At 29.8% G+C, this 15,749-nt stretch overlaps 1 protein-coding gene across 1 annotated transcript; it reads left to right on the top strand.

Moving 5' to 3' along the window:
- Positions 1-6,397: 6,397 nt before the first annotated feature.
- Positions 6,398-8,314, top strand: LOC114398529 (AT-hook motif nuclear-localized protein 15-like). Its single transcript, XM_028360720.1, has one exon. The coding sequence runs from the start codon at positions 6,981-6,983 to the stop codon at positions 7,788-7,790; it is 810 nt and encodes a 269-aa protein (XP_028216521.1). The 5' UTR covers positions 6,398-6,980; the 3' UTR covers positions 7,791-8,314.
- Positions 8,315-15,749: the final 7,435 nt, after the last annotated feature.

Here is a 15,749-nt window from a genome sequence, read left to right as displayed (position 1 = left end):
AGGCTGATTAGCGCATCTCCCGGGAAATTAATGATTATTTTTGTCTAGTTTGGATTTGGAGTGGGAGACGTACACAAAGCGACAGCAACTTTGCATTACTGATTGATTACTCTTACAATGGATCCCATCCCATGCTAAGGAAAAGGTCTTATCAGTGAAAAAAGAAAAAACAAACACCATGAGATGACATAGAGTCACGGAGCAACACGCAACACACTACACAAAGGGCTTTTCTTCATTTTCAGTTCGATCATTGAAATTAAAGTATTTCGAAACGAAAACAAAAAGAAACATTCTTTTAAAAATAATATTTAATGTCAAGTATTTGTTAATTTTATTAATAATTAATTTTTATTAAAAAATAGAAGGATCGGTGACCATAACAGTATGGAGGTGCCCTACGCTCGCTAACGAGCAAGAGACAAACTCCATACTCTTAAAAATAATTTGAACAATTAAAAAACCTAACCAAAAAATTGTTTCATACTGTGTACGTTAATTTTATTAACCTGTAATTCTGGATAAAAAGCTGTACTAAAAAAATGTTTTTTTTTAAATCATTGCTTAAAAAAAGAAATACGTTACAATGAAACTAGTGATTGGGCTAATTTTCACGTGAATATATATGGTTATGTTCTAGACATTGCCATTCGCATCGGCTACATTGTCCGAACCTGGGACGGTGACGTGTCCCCACTAATTATTTTCCACGTTACCCTACCGTGCCCATGCCACTCCCATTGCTGATGATAAATATTATTGGTGTTTGATTTAAAAGATAAAAAAATAAAGAAAATAAAAATAAAAAATAATTTTTTGAACTTAGTTAGGTAGAGGATAAAAAGTGTGATCATGTGAGTCTCGAAAAAAGAAAATTTAATTTTTTTATCTAATATTATTTTTTATCATCTCCATCAAACATATAATTAACCTCATCTTTCACGTTTTGGTGGATGAATGATCTTTTCATTTTAAATTTAACAGTAACTTTAGAAAAAAATATTTATTATAAATTAGTAGTATAGCATTTTTAAAGAATAAAATAAATTTACTCATATTCTTATTTATTGATATTGTCTTTAAGTTCTTAATTAATTTTTAACTGAAAATTTAAATTAATGTTTTAAAACAACTGGATAAAGAATTGAAATCAAAAGGTACACAACAAAAAATAAAATAATTTTTTTTTGTGCTTTTTAACAAGCATTTAAGAATATTTGTTAAGAAAAACAAGAGTTACTGACTATTATCTTAACAAATATCTCAAATGATATATTACAAACTCGCTTTTGATGTACTCACCTATGTAGGATTATTTTCATCACGATCGTTAAAGGAGAACTTTATCCCTTTCTTTCTAATTATTTTATATCAATTCGTAATAATTATTAATTTTTATCAGTGAGAGAAAAAAAATTGATTTTTTTCTCCTACTTTCATCCCTTTTCGGTAACACGTCAATATTATAACTTTATTGATTTGACATGATAAGCAGACATGTTAAAAATTATCATTCCTATTTTTTTAACATTAATTCTAAATTTAAATATATTTTAAGTCTATGTAAATATTATTCTATTTGATTTAAATTAATATATTTTTTTGTTATTTTTAAATTTCAAATATTTTGTAAGTATTTTTTTAATCCTAACCATTAACTCTAGTTAGTTTAGTATTGATACATGACTAACAAAATACATGATATTTAATTAAGATAATGAATAATGAAAATATTTTAAATTAAGATAATTAATTAGATTGTTGTTAGGTGCACAATTCAATCAAGTAATGTATTTATTATTTTATATAAATAAGGTAGTTGTACATAATTTACTTTTATAATTCTTTTAGTTTTTAATATATTAGGAAGATTGATTTTTCTTGCGCTTAATATTATTTAATTATTCAGTTCAGTAATTTTTTTAATTGTACTTTTCAAAAAAGTGTAATTTAATCAGACACTTATAATTTACTTTTAATATATTACTTGTTATTTTTACATATATTTCATCAATTTTGATTGTTTGTAATATAATTTATTTTTTAAGATTACGAACCAGATGTATTCAATTTTAATTGAAAGATTATTTCATTTTATTCTCTCCTTTGATTAGGTGATGAGATCCTCCATGCACCTCTAGATAATACTTTGTAAAGCTTCGTGTTAACTTACTCCGTACTAAAAAGCATTGTTCATAATAATATTATATTTTTCTTTTTTAAATACAATTATTAAAGTTGTTGTTTTTCTTACTTTATATTTACGTTATGTCCCATATCTTTGTTGATTAGAAAATTGAAAATAAATTAATAATTCCAATCTTAAGCATTAGTCTTTTTTTCTTAATAACAGTTAAAGTAAATAAATTATATAAGCAGTTCATAATTAGGTATCGGAAATTATACTGAATAGTAGTTCTTTAAGGATTCAAATTAGTCCCTAGACCTTAGTAGAATATATAAACATAATGACTACTTTAATAAATATTCAATATTTAAAAAATTACTTTAATAATAAAAAAAAAGAATAATCCACATCAAGATGATCCCGCAGACTCAGCAGGAACGAGTTGCACGAGACATTGTTTGTATCCATCCATCTCCAACCCTACGAACACATTATTCATTCATACCATGCGCCCCACCCAAATCCAAGTTTCAGTTTGATGTTACTTTTGGCTGAGAGAAAAAAAATAGAGATGATGATATGTATTATTTAATTAGAGAGAAAGTAGAAGAATAAAAGAGAAAAATTAATGTTGATTTCTAAAAATAAAATATTATTTCACCTTCTCTTATTTTAAATATCAAACTTATTTTGCTCCCTTATTTTCTCCTCACTATGCGAAAGTTTACGAGTTCGCATGACAGTGCAAGTGGATTCCCTCTATCAGTTTCAAACACATGAAATTTATTTTGTTTTTTTTTTTTGGTGAACGAATCATGAAATTTATTTAGTTTTATTTCAAAGTTTTTTTAATAATTTTATTAAATCTTTAGAAATTATTTAAAATAAATTAGCATTGTTTGTTCTTGATGAGTATTTTTAATATAAAAATTAAGAAAAATTCAAATAAAATATTTTTAATGCCTTAAAAACTTTAAAAAAATGCAATGTCATTTCTTTAAGTAATTAGATTTTTTTTTTAACTTCTTAATGTTATTTTAACTAAATTCGTAAGTATTTGGTAAACTTGAAAATTATTATTAATTACACAGGTCCATGCTAAGCAGGATAAGTGTACAAGTATTTGATATTTTAAATCAATAGTTAAAAATATTTTTCATACTATACGTCTTATACTATTTATATTTAAATAGTGGTATTAATGAGATATTCGTTAACTTTGCTGGAAAAAATTCATTAACAAAGTACAAGATTTATTTTACTTTCTGTTTTAGTCCGTAATAATGGGAGATACGTATTAAAATATTTAGAATAACTCATGTATTCTTTAACCAATCAAATTAGATCCTCTAATTGATAGATTTATTTTACTTTTGCCAAGTCAAATAAAATTTCATATCATTCACTAAATTACTTGAATTTTTTTCTCTATTTAATAAAAGAAATATTAAAATAATATGTCAAAAGTATTTTTTAATTCCAAACAAAAATATTATTTTGAATTGAATCACACATAATATTTAACACACTCAAACAGTTTATATGAAATTATCAATTTCTTAATAAACTGTAACATTACATATTTCTATTTTTTGATCCAAATTAAAAACAATATTAAATGATTTACAATAATGCACACATATTTGTTTTCGGGTCATCTTAATAAGCACATGCTTATTGTTTATTTATGTGATCAGTCATTATCACATAAAAAAGGATATAGAAGGTTACGTTTTTTAAGTAGTACTAATATATAATATATTCGTCGTAATATGTCTCGTTCTGATCGTTGTCCTATTTGCAGTATCATATCCATACCAGCAACATATAAGAGTTAGCTTAATTTGGAAGAGAGTCCTTCCCATTGTTCACGTTCATAAGGAACCATCAAGCTGAATATTCCTTATTCACTTATTCTATATATTGTCAATGAAGAATTATGAGCGATCTACCATATATAGGATCAGAGTTGCGCGCGCTAGGCATAATTTTTAAAATTTATTATTATTATTATTAAACATGTATTAATTTCCTTTGGATTAGAATTTTTTATATATATAATAAAAGAATATAAAAAAACCGAAAAGAAAAGAATACTAAGAACTAATTATAAGCCACAAATTTTTAGATTCACAAAAATAACTTATTTTCGTAGAAAAAAAATATTTTCTAAATTTAAGTTAGAATTCCCAACCAAACTAAATTTTGTTTTACCCAAATTCTTATTATTTTAAACAAAAACAACTGAAATCAGAAAATTTAAACTCTTGACTAATTTAAATTAAGTTACACGTACCTATTTATTAAATGATAGATAATATTTCAAAGCATTTGTATATTTTTTATTCACAATTTATATGATATTTTTAAGCACACATTTTATCTTGATTAATACGTACTTACATTTACAAATCATAATTGTTGCCAAATTTGAATTGGTTTTGTTTTCAAAATCATGACAGATACAAGTCGACATCAAGAACAAAAATACTGATTAAAAATTTAAAAATATATTCTTAATATATATTTATCATAATTTTTAATACACTTTAATATGATTTTTAATAAAACCCGTAAAACATATCTTAGGAAGACTCATTATTTATTTCCTGATGTAAGTAATGCAGTACTATTATCGAACGACGGCATGCAATGCCTTCACAGTTCACACGTCTTTAGTCAACCCCCACTCCACTGGGAGCTCGAGCCATTTGGTTCGGTTCTCAATTTCTTATTATTTATGAACAGTATAAATACAAAAGTAAAAGATAATCTTCATTTTATTCCACTTTTTTTTGTTTTTCTTTTCTATTGTATTACTTACTGGATCTCAGTACTTTCCAGTTGTCATTGAATACAGTTTCCAAGGAAACTGTAAACTACATTGTATAATTTTTTATTCATAAATATTAATGTGTTAATTTTATTAAAAGTGTTATTTTTTTTAGTGAATCAATTTTATATTTTTATTACAGTACAGAGTACCTATAAATCTAATTAATACTTAGTTTGTGTTAACTAACATATTTTATTTATTTTTTAGTTTTTTATTAATTGAAAAGTTTATTTAATTATTTGATAAATAAGATTTTTTAATATTTTTTAAAATTTTTAATATTTTTTTAAAATACTACATTGTTAACTTCTAATTTTTATATTTTCTTTTACTTATATTTTTAATATATTTATTTATTTTTATTGTTATTTTTTAAAATAAATCATAATTTTATTATTTTATATTTTTTAGTTATTTCACTGATAAATACTTTTAATTTAAGAAATTAATTTTTTCAATTTTCAATTACCAACTTTTAAATATTAATTAATTTGTTAACTTCTAATAAACTTTTTAGTTTTAATCAACATAATCTCAGTAAATTTTAATTTTAGATGTTGACTTATTATGTAATAAACTAAACTGAAGCGGATCAAATCCATCATTTAACATACCTTTTTGCTATTTTTCTCTCCCTCTTTATTTCTTTTTTCTGTTTCTATTGACGTTTAACTTTTTCTGAACTAAAACCCTGCAACCACGCGAGGATTTAATTTAATGGAAAAAATATCGTAATACATAAAATAACGGAATAAATTATATATATAAAGAATTATCCCCTCAATACGAAAAGGTTAGAGAGAAGAGTATTCTTCCTAGTTTTCTTGAAAATTTTTCCATAACATAAAATAACGGAATGAATAATAAATAATTTTATAATAAAAAAGTAACAAGGTATTTAAAATTATTGTTTTAGTAGAAATAATTTTTACAGTTTATTTATTAATATTCATTTACTCATTTATATAAATAATTTTTTTTCAAATTCCTATTTGACTTAATTATACTTTTGATTTTTTTATTACTGTTATATCCTGAATTCGATTTCTTATTTTTTTCTAAGGACTCGTTATTTCAATCATGCAATTTTAATCTATTTATCAACTCATCATTCAAAATTGCAAGAAATGTTGATATAAAAAAGTGTTACGTCAACGTTATATTAAATGTTAACACAACGGATGAATGAAAATTGTATAGTTAAAATAATAAAAGACCAAATTTGTGAAAAACTAATATGACTAACTTTTAAAAATGACTGTTAATTTTTTTTTAAAAAAATGACAATAATAAGAAACGTAATTAAACCTTTTCATTTTAATATATAAATAACATTTTTTACTTTTTTTTTTTTTCATTTAGATTGGAGTCTCCCATTGAAATAGTAGTATTAAATACTGATATGTTGTTCTGTGGTAAAATAAAAGAAATCCTTTCCTGTTAAGTCGCAGAGTGGAACCAATCCTTTTAATGAAATCTTTGCAGAAGTTGGTCTATTCTTTTTCGTTTGGAACGAGCCCGGTTTAGTTTAGTGAGCAATGCAGCATAGTTGTTTGGGAAGTCGAAAACTTTGAACCGTTTCCCCGGGAGACAAAAAAAGGAAACTTTTGCAGAAAACCGCTAAGCAATTACCCAGACACACACACCGATTCAAGCCTTCTTCAACCAAACCAAAGATTAAAAAAAAAGTCTTCACAAAACGCCAGAGTCAGAGAGCACAGTTCAAATCTCACCCCTTTCCTTTTCTACTTTAATATTATTATTTTCCGTTCCCTTTGAAACAACTCAAAGCATTTACTCCCAACTAGCTAGCTAGACCTAACCCAACTCAGATTGCATCATTTCTAAACGCTTCCTTTTCATTCTTTTCTGGAACTCCTTCTTCTGTCATATTCTCTACTCTCTTATATATTTGCTCTGTGCAAAACCAAAAACCCACTATTTTTGGTTCAAGGTGGATAAGATCTGAAATAGATTTTGTTTGATCTTAGCTAGAAAAAGAAACAAGTTCTCTTGATGGCAAATCGTTGGTGGGCAGGTAACGTGCCGGTGAGGCCCAATGAACAAGACGACGGTGACAACAACCCTACTCCGACCAACAGTGGGAACAGTAACACCAACGTTAACGCGGTTACTGAGGACGATGCCAACACAAACGACGGCGAGGATCAGAATCTAAGTGCCGGGCGGCGGCCGCGTGGCAGGCCACCCGGGTCGAGAAACAAGCCGAAGCCACCAGTGGTGGTAACCAAGGAGAGTCCCAACGCGCTCCACAGCCACATCCTCGAAATCAGCGGTGGCAGCGACGTGGCGGAGTGCATTGCCACCTTCGCCACGCGCCGCCACCGCGGTGTCTCGGTCCTCAGCGGCAGTGGCGTAGTTACCAACGTCACGCTCCGGCAGCCGGCAGCCCCGGGAGGAGTCATCACCCTCCAGGGGAGGTTTGAGATTCTCTCCCTCTCCGGTGCGTTTCTGCCGGCGCCGTCGCCGCCGGAAGCCACCGGACTCACCGTGTACCTCGCCGGGGGGGAGGGACAGGTAGTCGGTGGAAGCGTGGTGGGGCCCCTTGTCGCCTCGGGGCCCGTGATGGTTGTTGCTGCTACTTTCGCTAATGCCACCTATGAAAGGTTGCCTTTGGAGGATGAACAAGGTGAAGAGGACATGCCAGATGTGAATGAAGGTGGGGGTGGTGTAGGAACACCACCACCACCTTCACAAGGTGAACAACAACAGGTTTCAATGCCGCTGTATAATTTGGTGCCTAGTAATGGTGATGGGTTTTGGGGGCCTCCACCTCGCCCTCCACCTCCACCTTCTAATTATTAAAACCATGTCCTCACATCACACTGCAGCGCGATGTGAGGACATTGTTTGGTGGGCAATCTATGAGTCTTGATTCATGCTCTTCTGGTAACTTTTTACTCAAAAAAACTTGTTTACTTTCCACCGCTGATCTTGCTGACTTGTATATGTGCAGTGTGATCAGACGGTTACTTTGTTTTCGTAGCAACTCAGGTTAGAACAACTTAGCTAGAACGTTTTAATTTGAATTTTGATGATCATATCATATCTGTTGCATGTTAGTATCTTAATTTCTTCGGAGAACTTGTTTTGTTGTCTTTGTTATTGTCTCTTCTGTTTAATCTACATAGTTAATTTGGTTTTGGAAGAGTTCATTTGGGAATTTATTGAATGAACGGTAGACGTTTTTTTTGTACCAGTACTTCGGATGGGGTTTGGGAGATGTGCTGTACACTGCAACTTGTATAGTTGAACTCTGGAAAATGAACGAGAACAATGGTGATTGAATTTTTAAGAAATGTGCAAGGAAAAGTTAATTTTTTTTGGGGTATATCGGGGTCACTATGTGCTCTTTATTTCTCAGGCATAATCACTATCATACTTATTGTTCTTTCTGTCTTGCTGAACTTGGGCTTTGTAAAGGGAAGATTTATGTTTTGATACTTTACTATTACTTTTTCTTCACTCGTATTTTTATCTCATCCTTTTCTTTTGTTTTTATCACTCTTCTTTTCACTAATCCAAAAATGGGATGTTCATTCATCATTTTCCTAATGGGACAGGTGGAAATTGTAGTTGCTTGATTCTTGTAAGTCATGAAAAGTTTAGGTTGGTGAAACCAGGAAATGTCCTTGTATCTTAGGTAACATTTGAAACAATTGAGATTAGGATTTAATTCTTGTTGAATGAGTAAATGTCCAAAAGTTCCCTTTTCACTTTATACATTAGCTTTTAGGGTATCTTCTTCTCTGAAATTTTGAATGTTTGCCACCTTGAATCACCAATAGGGTATTATAGGGCAAGGGTGGTATGGTATGTAGGTTCCTCTTCTTTTAGGAGCTGTTTGACTGTTGAGCTTATAATTAGTTAGCATTATTGCACTCTATCAGGAAGGTGCCAAAAAAGGTTGTCTAGGTGCAAGTATTTGGAAGCCCACACATGTGAGTTTTGGATGCAATGGTTGCTTTTCGTCTTTAGTTTGTATAAGGCTAACATAGGCTAAACAGAAGGGATGGAGGGGAGCAGAGTAATTGTGCCCCCTATATCTTCTTACTACTATTTGACATTAGATTGAGGGTAGTAAACAGAAGGGACTCTCCACTAGTCCTTTTTATTTCGTAGTTCATCTTCATTTCCTTTAAGCCAATATGGATCAATTGATTGATTAAGAGTTTTGATAAAATAATTATGTAGCGCTAAAACTTAATCAATTCAGTCATTATTTTAACACGCTAAACCTTTACTCCTTTGTTTTAGATAATTATGGAACTGGGGAGTTTTAATATGACTTGGTTGCTTATTGGTATGGTTGAAAACTTGAAATAATTGCTGGGTTCTTTATTCGTTCTATGGATCTTTGTGCATATTTATTGAACAATACCAAAATAGAGGTGGGAACATCTGTATTGACCGGAATAATTTTGCCTATTTCTTTTTCCCTGGTCAAGCAATTCAACTTTGTTTAATTTGCCTTTAAGATTTGTGCTATAGTCCCTGTAATACAAAATTGTTGTTTTAATCTATATCCTTCCTCCTCTTATTTTGGTCCTTATAATTAAGTTGTTTTTCTTTTCTTTTTTCTCTCTCTTGATGTTACTATTTCAATTTTCAATTCCTATATAATTGCAATTTTTTTTATTTTCTTTTATATTGAAAGATTTTCATTTTAGTTTTTTGTAATTTAGGAAATATCAGCTTTGTTTTGTATCGCAATTAGGTATGTTTGGTTTAGAGGATGAAAATAAAGGGATGGAAATAGAAGAATTCTTTTTGAATTAAAGTAGACCATAAAAAATGTGTTTCATAAAAAAGTATAATTTTATTTCTCTAATATTATTTCTTTATTCTCCACCAAACACATCATTACTTAACATGATAAGAACCCAAGTAAACCAATATTTTTGCAGGCATATAATTTGGAATTTCTTTTAGAGGATAAAACGAAATTAATTCTATGGTTTGAGATTAAAAGTTTTTTAAGCTTAATTTTTATCATCTAAATTTCTTAAAAGTTATTTGTCATTTGTCTACTGGCCAAGACTTGTGCAGCCTAAGTGTCCTAGTTTTTTATTTATTATTTTGGTGAAATAAGTGGTTCTAGCTATTGTACAGCCTTAATTAGTTTATTGAAGTGTGTGGGGAAAGGGAGAACGAAGAAACAAATGTCCTTCTTCACACCTGTTAAATACTACTATTATTTTTTATTCATTCTAATAACGTCACCACCAATCACGTCATGTTAATGTGTGAATATATTTAAGATACCTATTAGTGCATAGTCCTTGTGAGTTGTGAATGAAATTTTCTTTTTCCAGGAAGGATATACTCACCCACCGTTCAATTTAGTTGTGTCTGACCTAAAATAAACATTGGAGATACTTCTTGACTAAGAAATAATCTTGCTTTAGGAAGAGATGAACTTTTTCCTTTGGTGATTCTGGAGATGAACATTTTAGCCAAGAGGAAACTTGGACTTGGGCAATGACGAGGACTTTCTTGGTCAACGATCGAGTTTATTATCTTTGTTTTATCCTTATAGAGTGTACAGGGATTTTAATGATGTTGATGTAACTATTCTATATGAACCCATAAAAATCACATAAGTCACTTTTGGGGTATGAAAGGTCAAAAGCATTTTTGGTGAAATTAATATTTCTTCACATGTAGTAATAATGGGATTAGGTGATGGTTAAAAGCAGAATGGTTTTCTTCATATACTTCTTCCTATCACGAATATTTGTTTATTTTTTTTAAATATAAATAAATCTCAATTATCTAAATTGAAATTTTTTGACACAATTTGTTGCTACAAACCATTTTGGGTACTGCTGTTTGGAGTGTTGGGTTCTAAATTCTAATTCATAAATGAGGCTAGCTATTTTTCCAGAATTTAAGACAGTAGAAATTTGTGGGACCTGATCTTTCAAGGGAAATTTAAGTAGTCTAATATTCTCTTCGATGAGAAAAAAATGTCATGCCAACTAAGAAAATTAATTAATCAGATTTAATTACATAAATTTTAATAATATCAGGTTTAGTGCAAACTTGAGAGAGCATACATAAGACTTTCAACAATTGAAGCATATAGAATATTTTTTATGTGTTTCTCTTCAAAATCATTTGTTAGACACTGACTCAAATTGAATTTGTCACCCTTTACAATGGGAGCTACTCTTGGTGAATAATCTTTCATGTTAAATTTCTCTTAAATTTGTTAATATAGGTCTCTTGAGACAAATCTAAAATGCCTCGAGACCTTTCCTTATGGATCTTAGTGTCAATGATATGAAATGCCTCTCTCATATCCTTCATATTATTAAAGTTCTTTGAGAGAAGTTGTTTCATCTCATATAACAAATTCTTATCATTAGTTGCAAGCAAAATATAATTCACGTATAACACAAGAAAATAAATCTTACTCCTATTGACCTTCTGGTATATACATTGATCTATGATGTTTTCTTCAAAACTAAATGAAGTGATGACCTCATGAAATTTTAGATATCATTGACCGGAGGCTTGTTTCAATTCATAGATGAATTTATTAAGCTTGCAGACTAAGTGTTCATTATCACTAGAGGAGAATCCTTCAGGTTGTTTCATGTAAACCTCTTCCTCTAGATGACCGTTAAGGAATGTCGTTTTCATATCCATATGATGTAACTCAAAGTCAAAATGAGTAACTAATGTCATAATTACTCGGAAGTCTTTCTTAGATAGAAGAGAAAATGTCTTTGTATAGTCGATTCCTTCTCTTTGAGTGAACTCTTTAGCAACAAGTCTTGTCTTATGTCTCTGAATGTTGCCTTGTGAGTCTTTGTTTTAAAAACCCATCTACATCCAATGGCTTTTACACCTTTAGGCAACTCGATGAGATCTCACACTTGGTTGGATGCCATAGAATTCATTTCATCTTTCATAGCATTGTACCACAAGTTTGATTCCTTAGAACTCATGGCCTGTGAAAATGATTCAAGATCATTTGCAGCTCCAATGTTGTAGTTCGATTCTTCCAGATTTACCACATAATCATTAGGAATTACTGATTTTTTTTTATAACTCTAATAGACCTTCTTAATGCTGCTTCCTGATCTTCTTGAGAAACCTGTTGTTCCTCATCAACAACTTGATTTACATGATCATTTTCAACAGTTTTGTGGAATTTCAATCACTTGTTGTCTAATACCCATTTGTACTTGAGGGGTGTAAATGACAATCACTTGAGCCAGAGGGTTGAGCTTCATAGTGATCATTTTCAAAAGCAATGTTCTGAAATTGACCACTCCCACTGGTCAAGTCATTCTTAAGAAATTTTGCATTTCTCAATTCTACAATCCTAGTGCTATGTGATGGACAATAGAATCTATACCCTTTGGAATTTTTCACATATCCAATGAAATACCCATTGATAGTCCTTGGGTTTAGTTTTTTCTCTTGTGGGCTATAAATTCTAACTTCAAACGAACATCCCCAAATATGTATATGTTGTAAACTCAGTTTTCAACCTTTGAATGACTCAAAAGGTGTCTTTGAGACAACCTTGGTTGGTACTCAATTTAATATATACACATTCGTCTTTAGTACTTCAGTCCACAAGAATTGAGAATGTTTTCTGTTACTCATCATACTCCTCACCATGTCCATTAAAGTTTGATTTCTTCTTTCTGCCACATCATTCTGATCCAGAGAACCATGCATAGTGTATTGGGCAACAATCCCATGTTCTTTAAGAAACTTCACAAATGGACCAGGTTTTTGTCTATTCTTCGTGTATCTATCATAGTACTTTCCACCTTTATTGGATCTCACGATCTTAATTTGCTTTCCACATTGTTTCTCCACTTCGACCTTAAAAACTTTAAAGTCATCTAAAGCTCCATCTTTAGAATGAAGTATGTAGAGATACATATATCGTGAATAATCGTCTATAAAAGTGATAAAGTATTTTGGACCACTTGAGTCCATGTCTGGACAACAAATATCAGTGTGTATGATTTCTAATAGGTTTGAGCTCCTCTTTGCACCCTTCTGAGACTTGTTAGTTTGCTTACCCTTAACGCAATCGACAAAAGTTTCAAAATCAGCAAAATCCAAAGCACTAAGTATTCCTTCATTTACCAATCTCTTAATTCTCTCGATAGAGAAGTGTTCTAATCTTCGGTACCACAACATAGAGGATTCCTCATTCACAACACATTGTTTTAACCCATTAGTAAAATGCAAAGAATTATAGGCAACATCATTTTGCAATTCAATAAAGTAAAACCCATCAAGTAATGCACCAGAACCAATAATTTCATATTTATTAATTAAAGAAAAACCAGAATTTGAAAAATTAAAGGAAAAACCCAATGGTGCAAGTCTTGATATAAAAGTCAAATTATTAGAAAAATTTGGAATGTAAAATGTTTTTTCTAAACATAAAATAAAACCACTGCTTAAAACTAAACTACATGTCCCAATGACTTCCACATGTGAGCTCATCTTGCCTCCTGAATAGATGTATTAGAAATATGGATTATAGAACCATAATCAATTCACCATGTGTTATAATTAACATTAACCATATTAGATTCATAACAAACAAAAGTAAATGAAGTACCTTTCTTGTCAAGCCAACTGTTAATTTTTAAGTAGTCTTTCTTCATATGCCCATTTTTTCTTGCAAAAGAAACACTTTGACTTTTTATTTATGATTGACTAAGCAGGAATCTTGCCCTTATTCTTGGCTTGATCCCCTTTCTTCTTTCCCTGAGCAGTCAAATATACCTTTTCACCCTTTTCCATTATTATCCTTTTCTCTTTCTTGAACACACATAGTCAATAGCTCGTTAATTGACCACTTATCCTTATGTATGTTATAAGAGATTTTGAAAGGGGTATACTACATAGGCAAAGTATATAAAATGTAGTGTACTAGGAAAGAATTTGATATGATAACTTCCAAAGCTTTTAGCTGAGCCATTATATCCCTCATGCGCATGATGTGATCACACACTCCTCTTATCCCATGGAGTTTTAAGGATGAGAATTGCATTATAAGGATGTTGACAAGGCCTTAACAGATGTAAAAAATTGATCATTAATGGCCTTAAAAAGATCATTGACCTTTTCATGCTGATCGACAAAAATATGGATACTAGCAGATATATTGTTTTTTATGAACATCACAAAGAGACGATTAGATCTCTCCTATTTTTCATAAAGATCAACAACATCTGGAATGCTAGTTTCAATAATTCCCGATGGTTCATTTTTGCTATTGGCATAGTCAATATTCATCTAACCTAAATGAAGGAAAATTCTTTCCTTCCAAACCTTATAATTGTCTCCTTTCAATTTGGGAATATCACACTTAATATAAAAAATGTTTGCAGATTGATTAACTGCAAAGTTTAAACATACATTCTCATTATTCATAATTTGAGACTAAATAAAATATTATGTTTTACCAATGTAAAACTTGTATTAGTTTATGAACTTAGTGGCATAAAACTTGCCTGTGGGCTAAAGTCCTATTCAATTAGATTTAACTTATGATAAAATTATCAAATTATGCTCATTTCTTCTTCATTTCTGTGAGTAAATTAAGAAATATAACTTGATATTTTATTCTAATTATTCATACAAACATAATAATTCTCTAATCAATTAAATAATATTAATCCCTTAACATTAATTAATTCTTAATAAAGAGCTAAATATTTGCATAACATTATTCATAATGCAAATAAATTGAAATAATGTTGCATAGAAAAAATTATTTAGTATAATTTCGTATGCATAATAATCATAAAATTCTACACAAAATTTCAAGAAGTAAATAAAAAATATATTCATACAATTATCCAATGAGCTCTTTAATATTAATGTGCATAAATTATTTAATATAATAGTGCATGTTTAAACAAAGACCATAAATAAACATACAATTAAACTAAATAAATAAATAATTTAAACACATAACTCATAACTAAATAAATTTAGTACATAAATTAATTAATTATGAGCAAGATGATATTAGTAATTATTAATTAAAGATGTTAAGGTATTTCACAAAAAAGAAACTTTAATAGCAATCCATGTATATGGCTGGCAACATATAAATCCTTTTTTTTTTAATTTAGAAATAATTATTAAACCTTAAATTGTTTGAAAGGAGATGTGGGCTGATCAAAGCAATCATGGGCTGACCAAAATGCAACGGGTAAAAAAACAAAAATAGCTCGCGTCAATAGCATTAAAACGACGGGAGAAATGAAACAAAACGAAAGACTTGTATCTTCTTTAACCTTGAGCCGGGTCACTTTGACCCAGTTGCAACCCAATGAAAACCCGATAATTTTCAACCATTTAGAAAGTTAAAATTATCATTTTAAATCACCGATAAAAAAAATCGATTCCAATATAATTTTTAGTCTTAATATTAATTAAAACATTCAAAAAATAAAGTATCCATGTCTCAATAAAATAACATGAGTGTCAAAAAAAAAGAAGCAAGGCAGATGCACCCGGTTCTGTTTAACAGAACGTGGATACACATAATAAGATCATGGATTGTTAGTTGTTATTGAACGTTGCACGAATGTGTTGAATGTGAACTGAAAATGAACTAGGTACAGACATCCACTTTCCATAAAAATCACAAAAAAAAAATAAAATAAAAACAATTTGAGAAAATAGGAACTGAAAATTCCAACAATTTATTCAACAAGTTGATTGTGTTCTCACTTTTCAATATTTTAGGGATCTAATATTTTTTTC

Source organism: Glycine soja, chromosome 2 (assembly GCF_004193775.1).
Source record: "Glycine soja cultivar W05 chromosome 2, ASM419377v2, whole genome shotgun sequence".
Lineage (NCBI taxonomy): Eukaryota > Viridiplantae > Streptophyta > Magnoliopsida > Fabales > Fabaceae > Glycine > Glycine soja.
This window is presented reverse-complemented; position numbering and strand designations above follow the sequence as displayed.

Coding starts and splice junctions, on each gene's coding strand:
- LOC114398529 (XM_028360720.1), top strand. CDS start 6,981: ATGGCAAATCGTTGGTGGGCAGGTAACGTGCCGGTGAGGCCCAATGAA.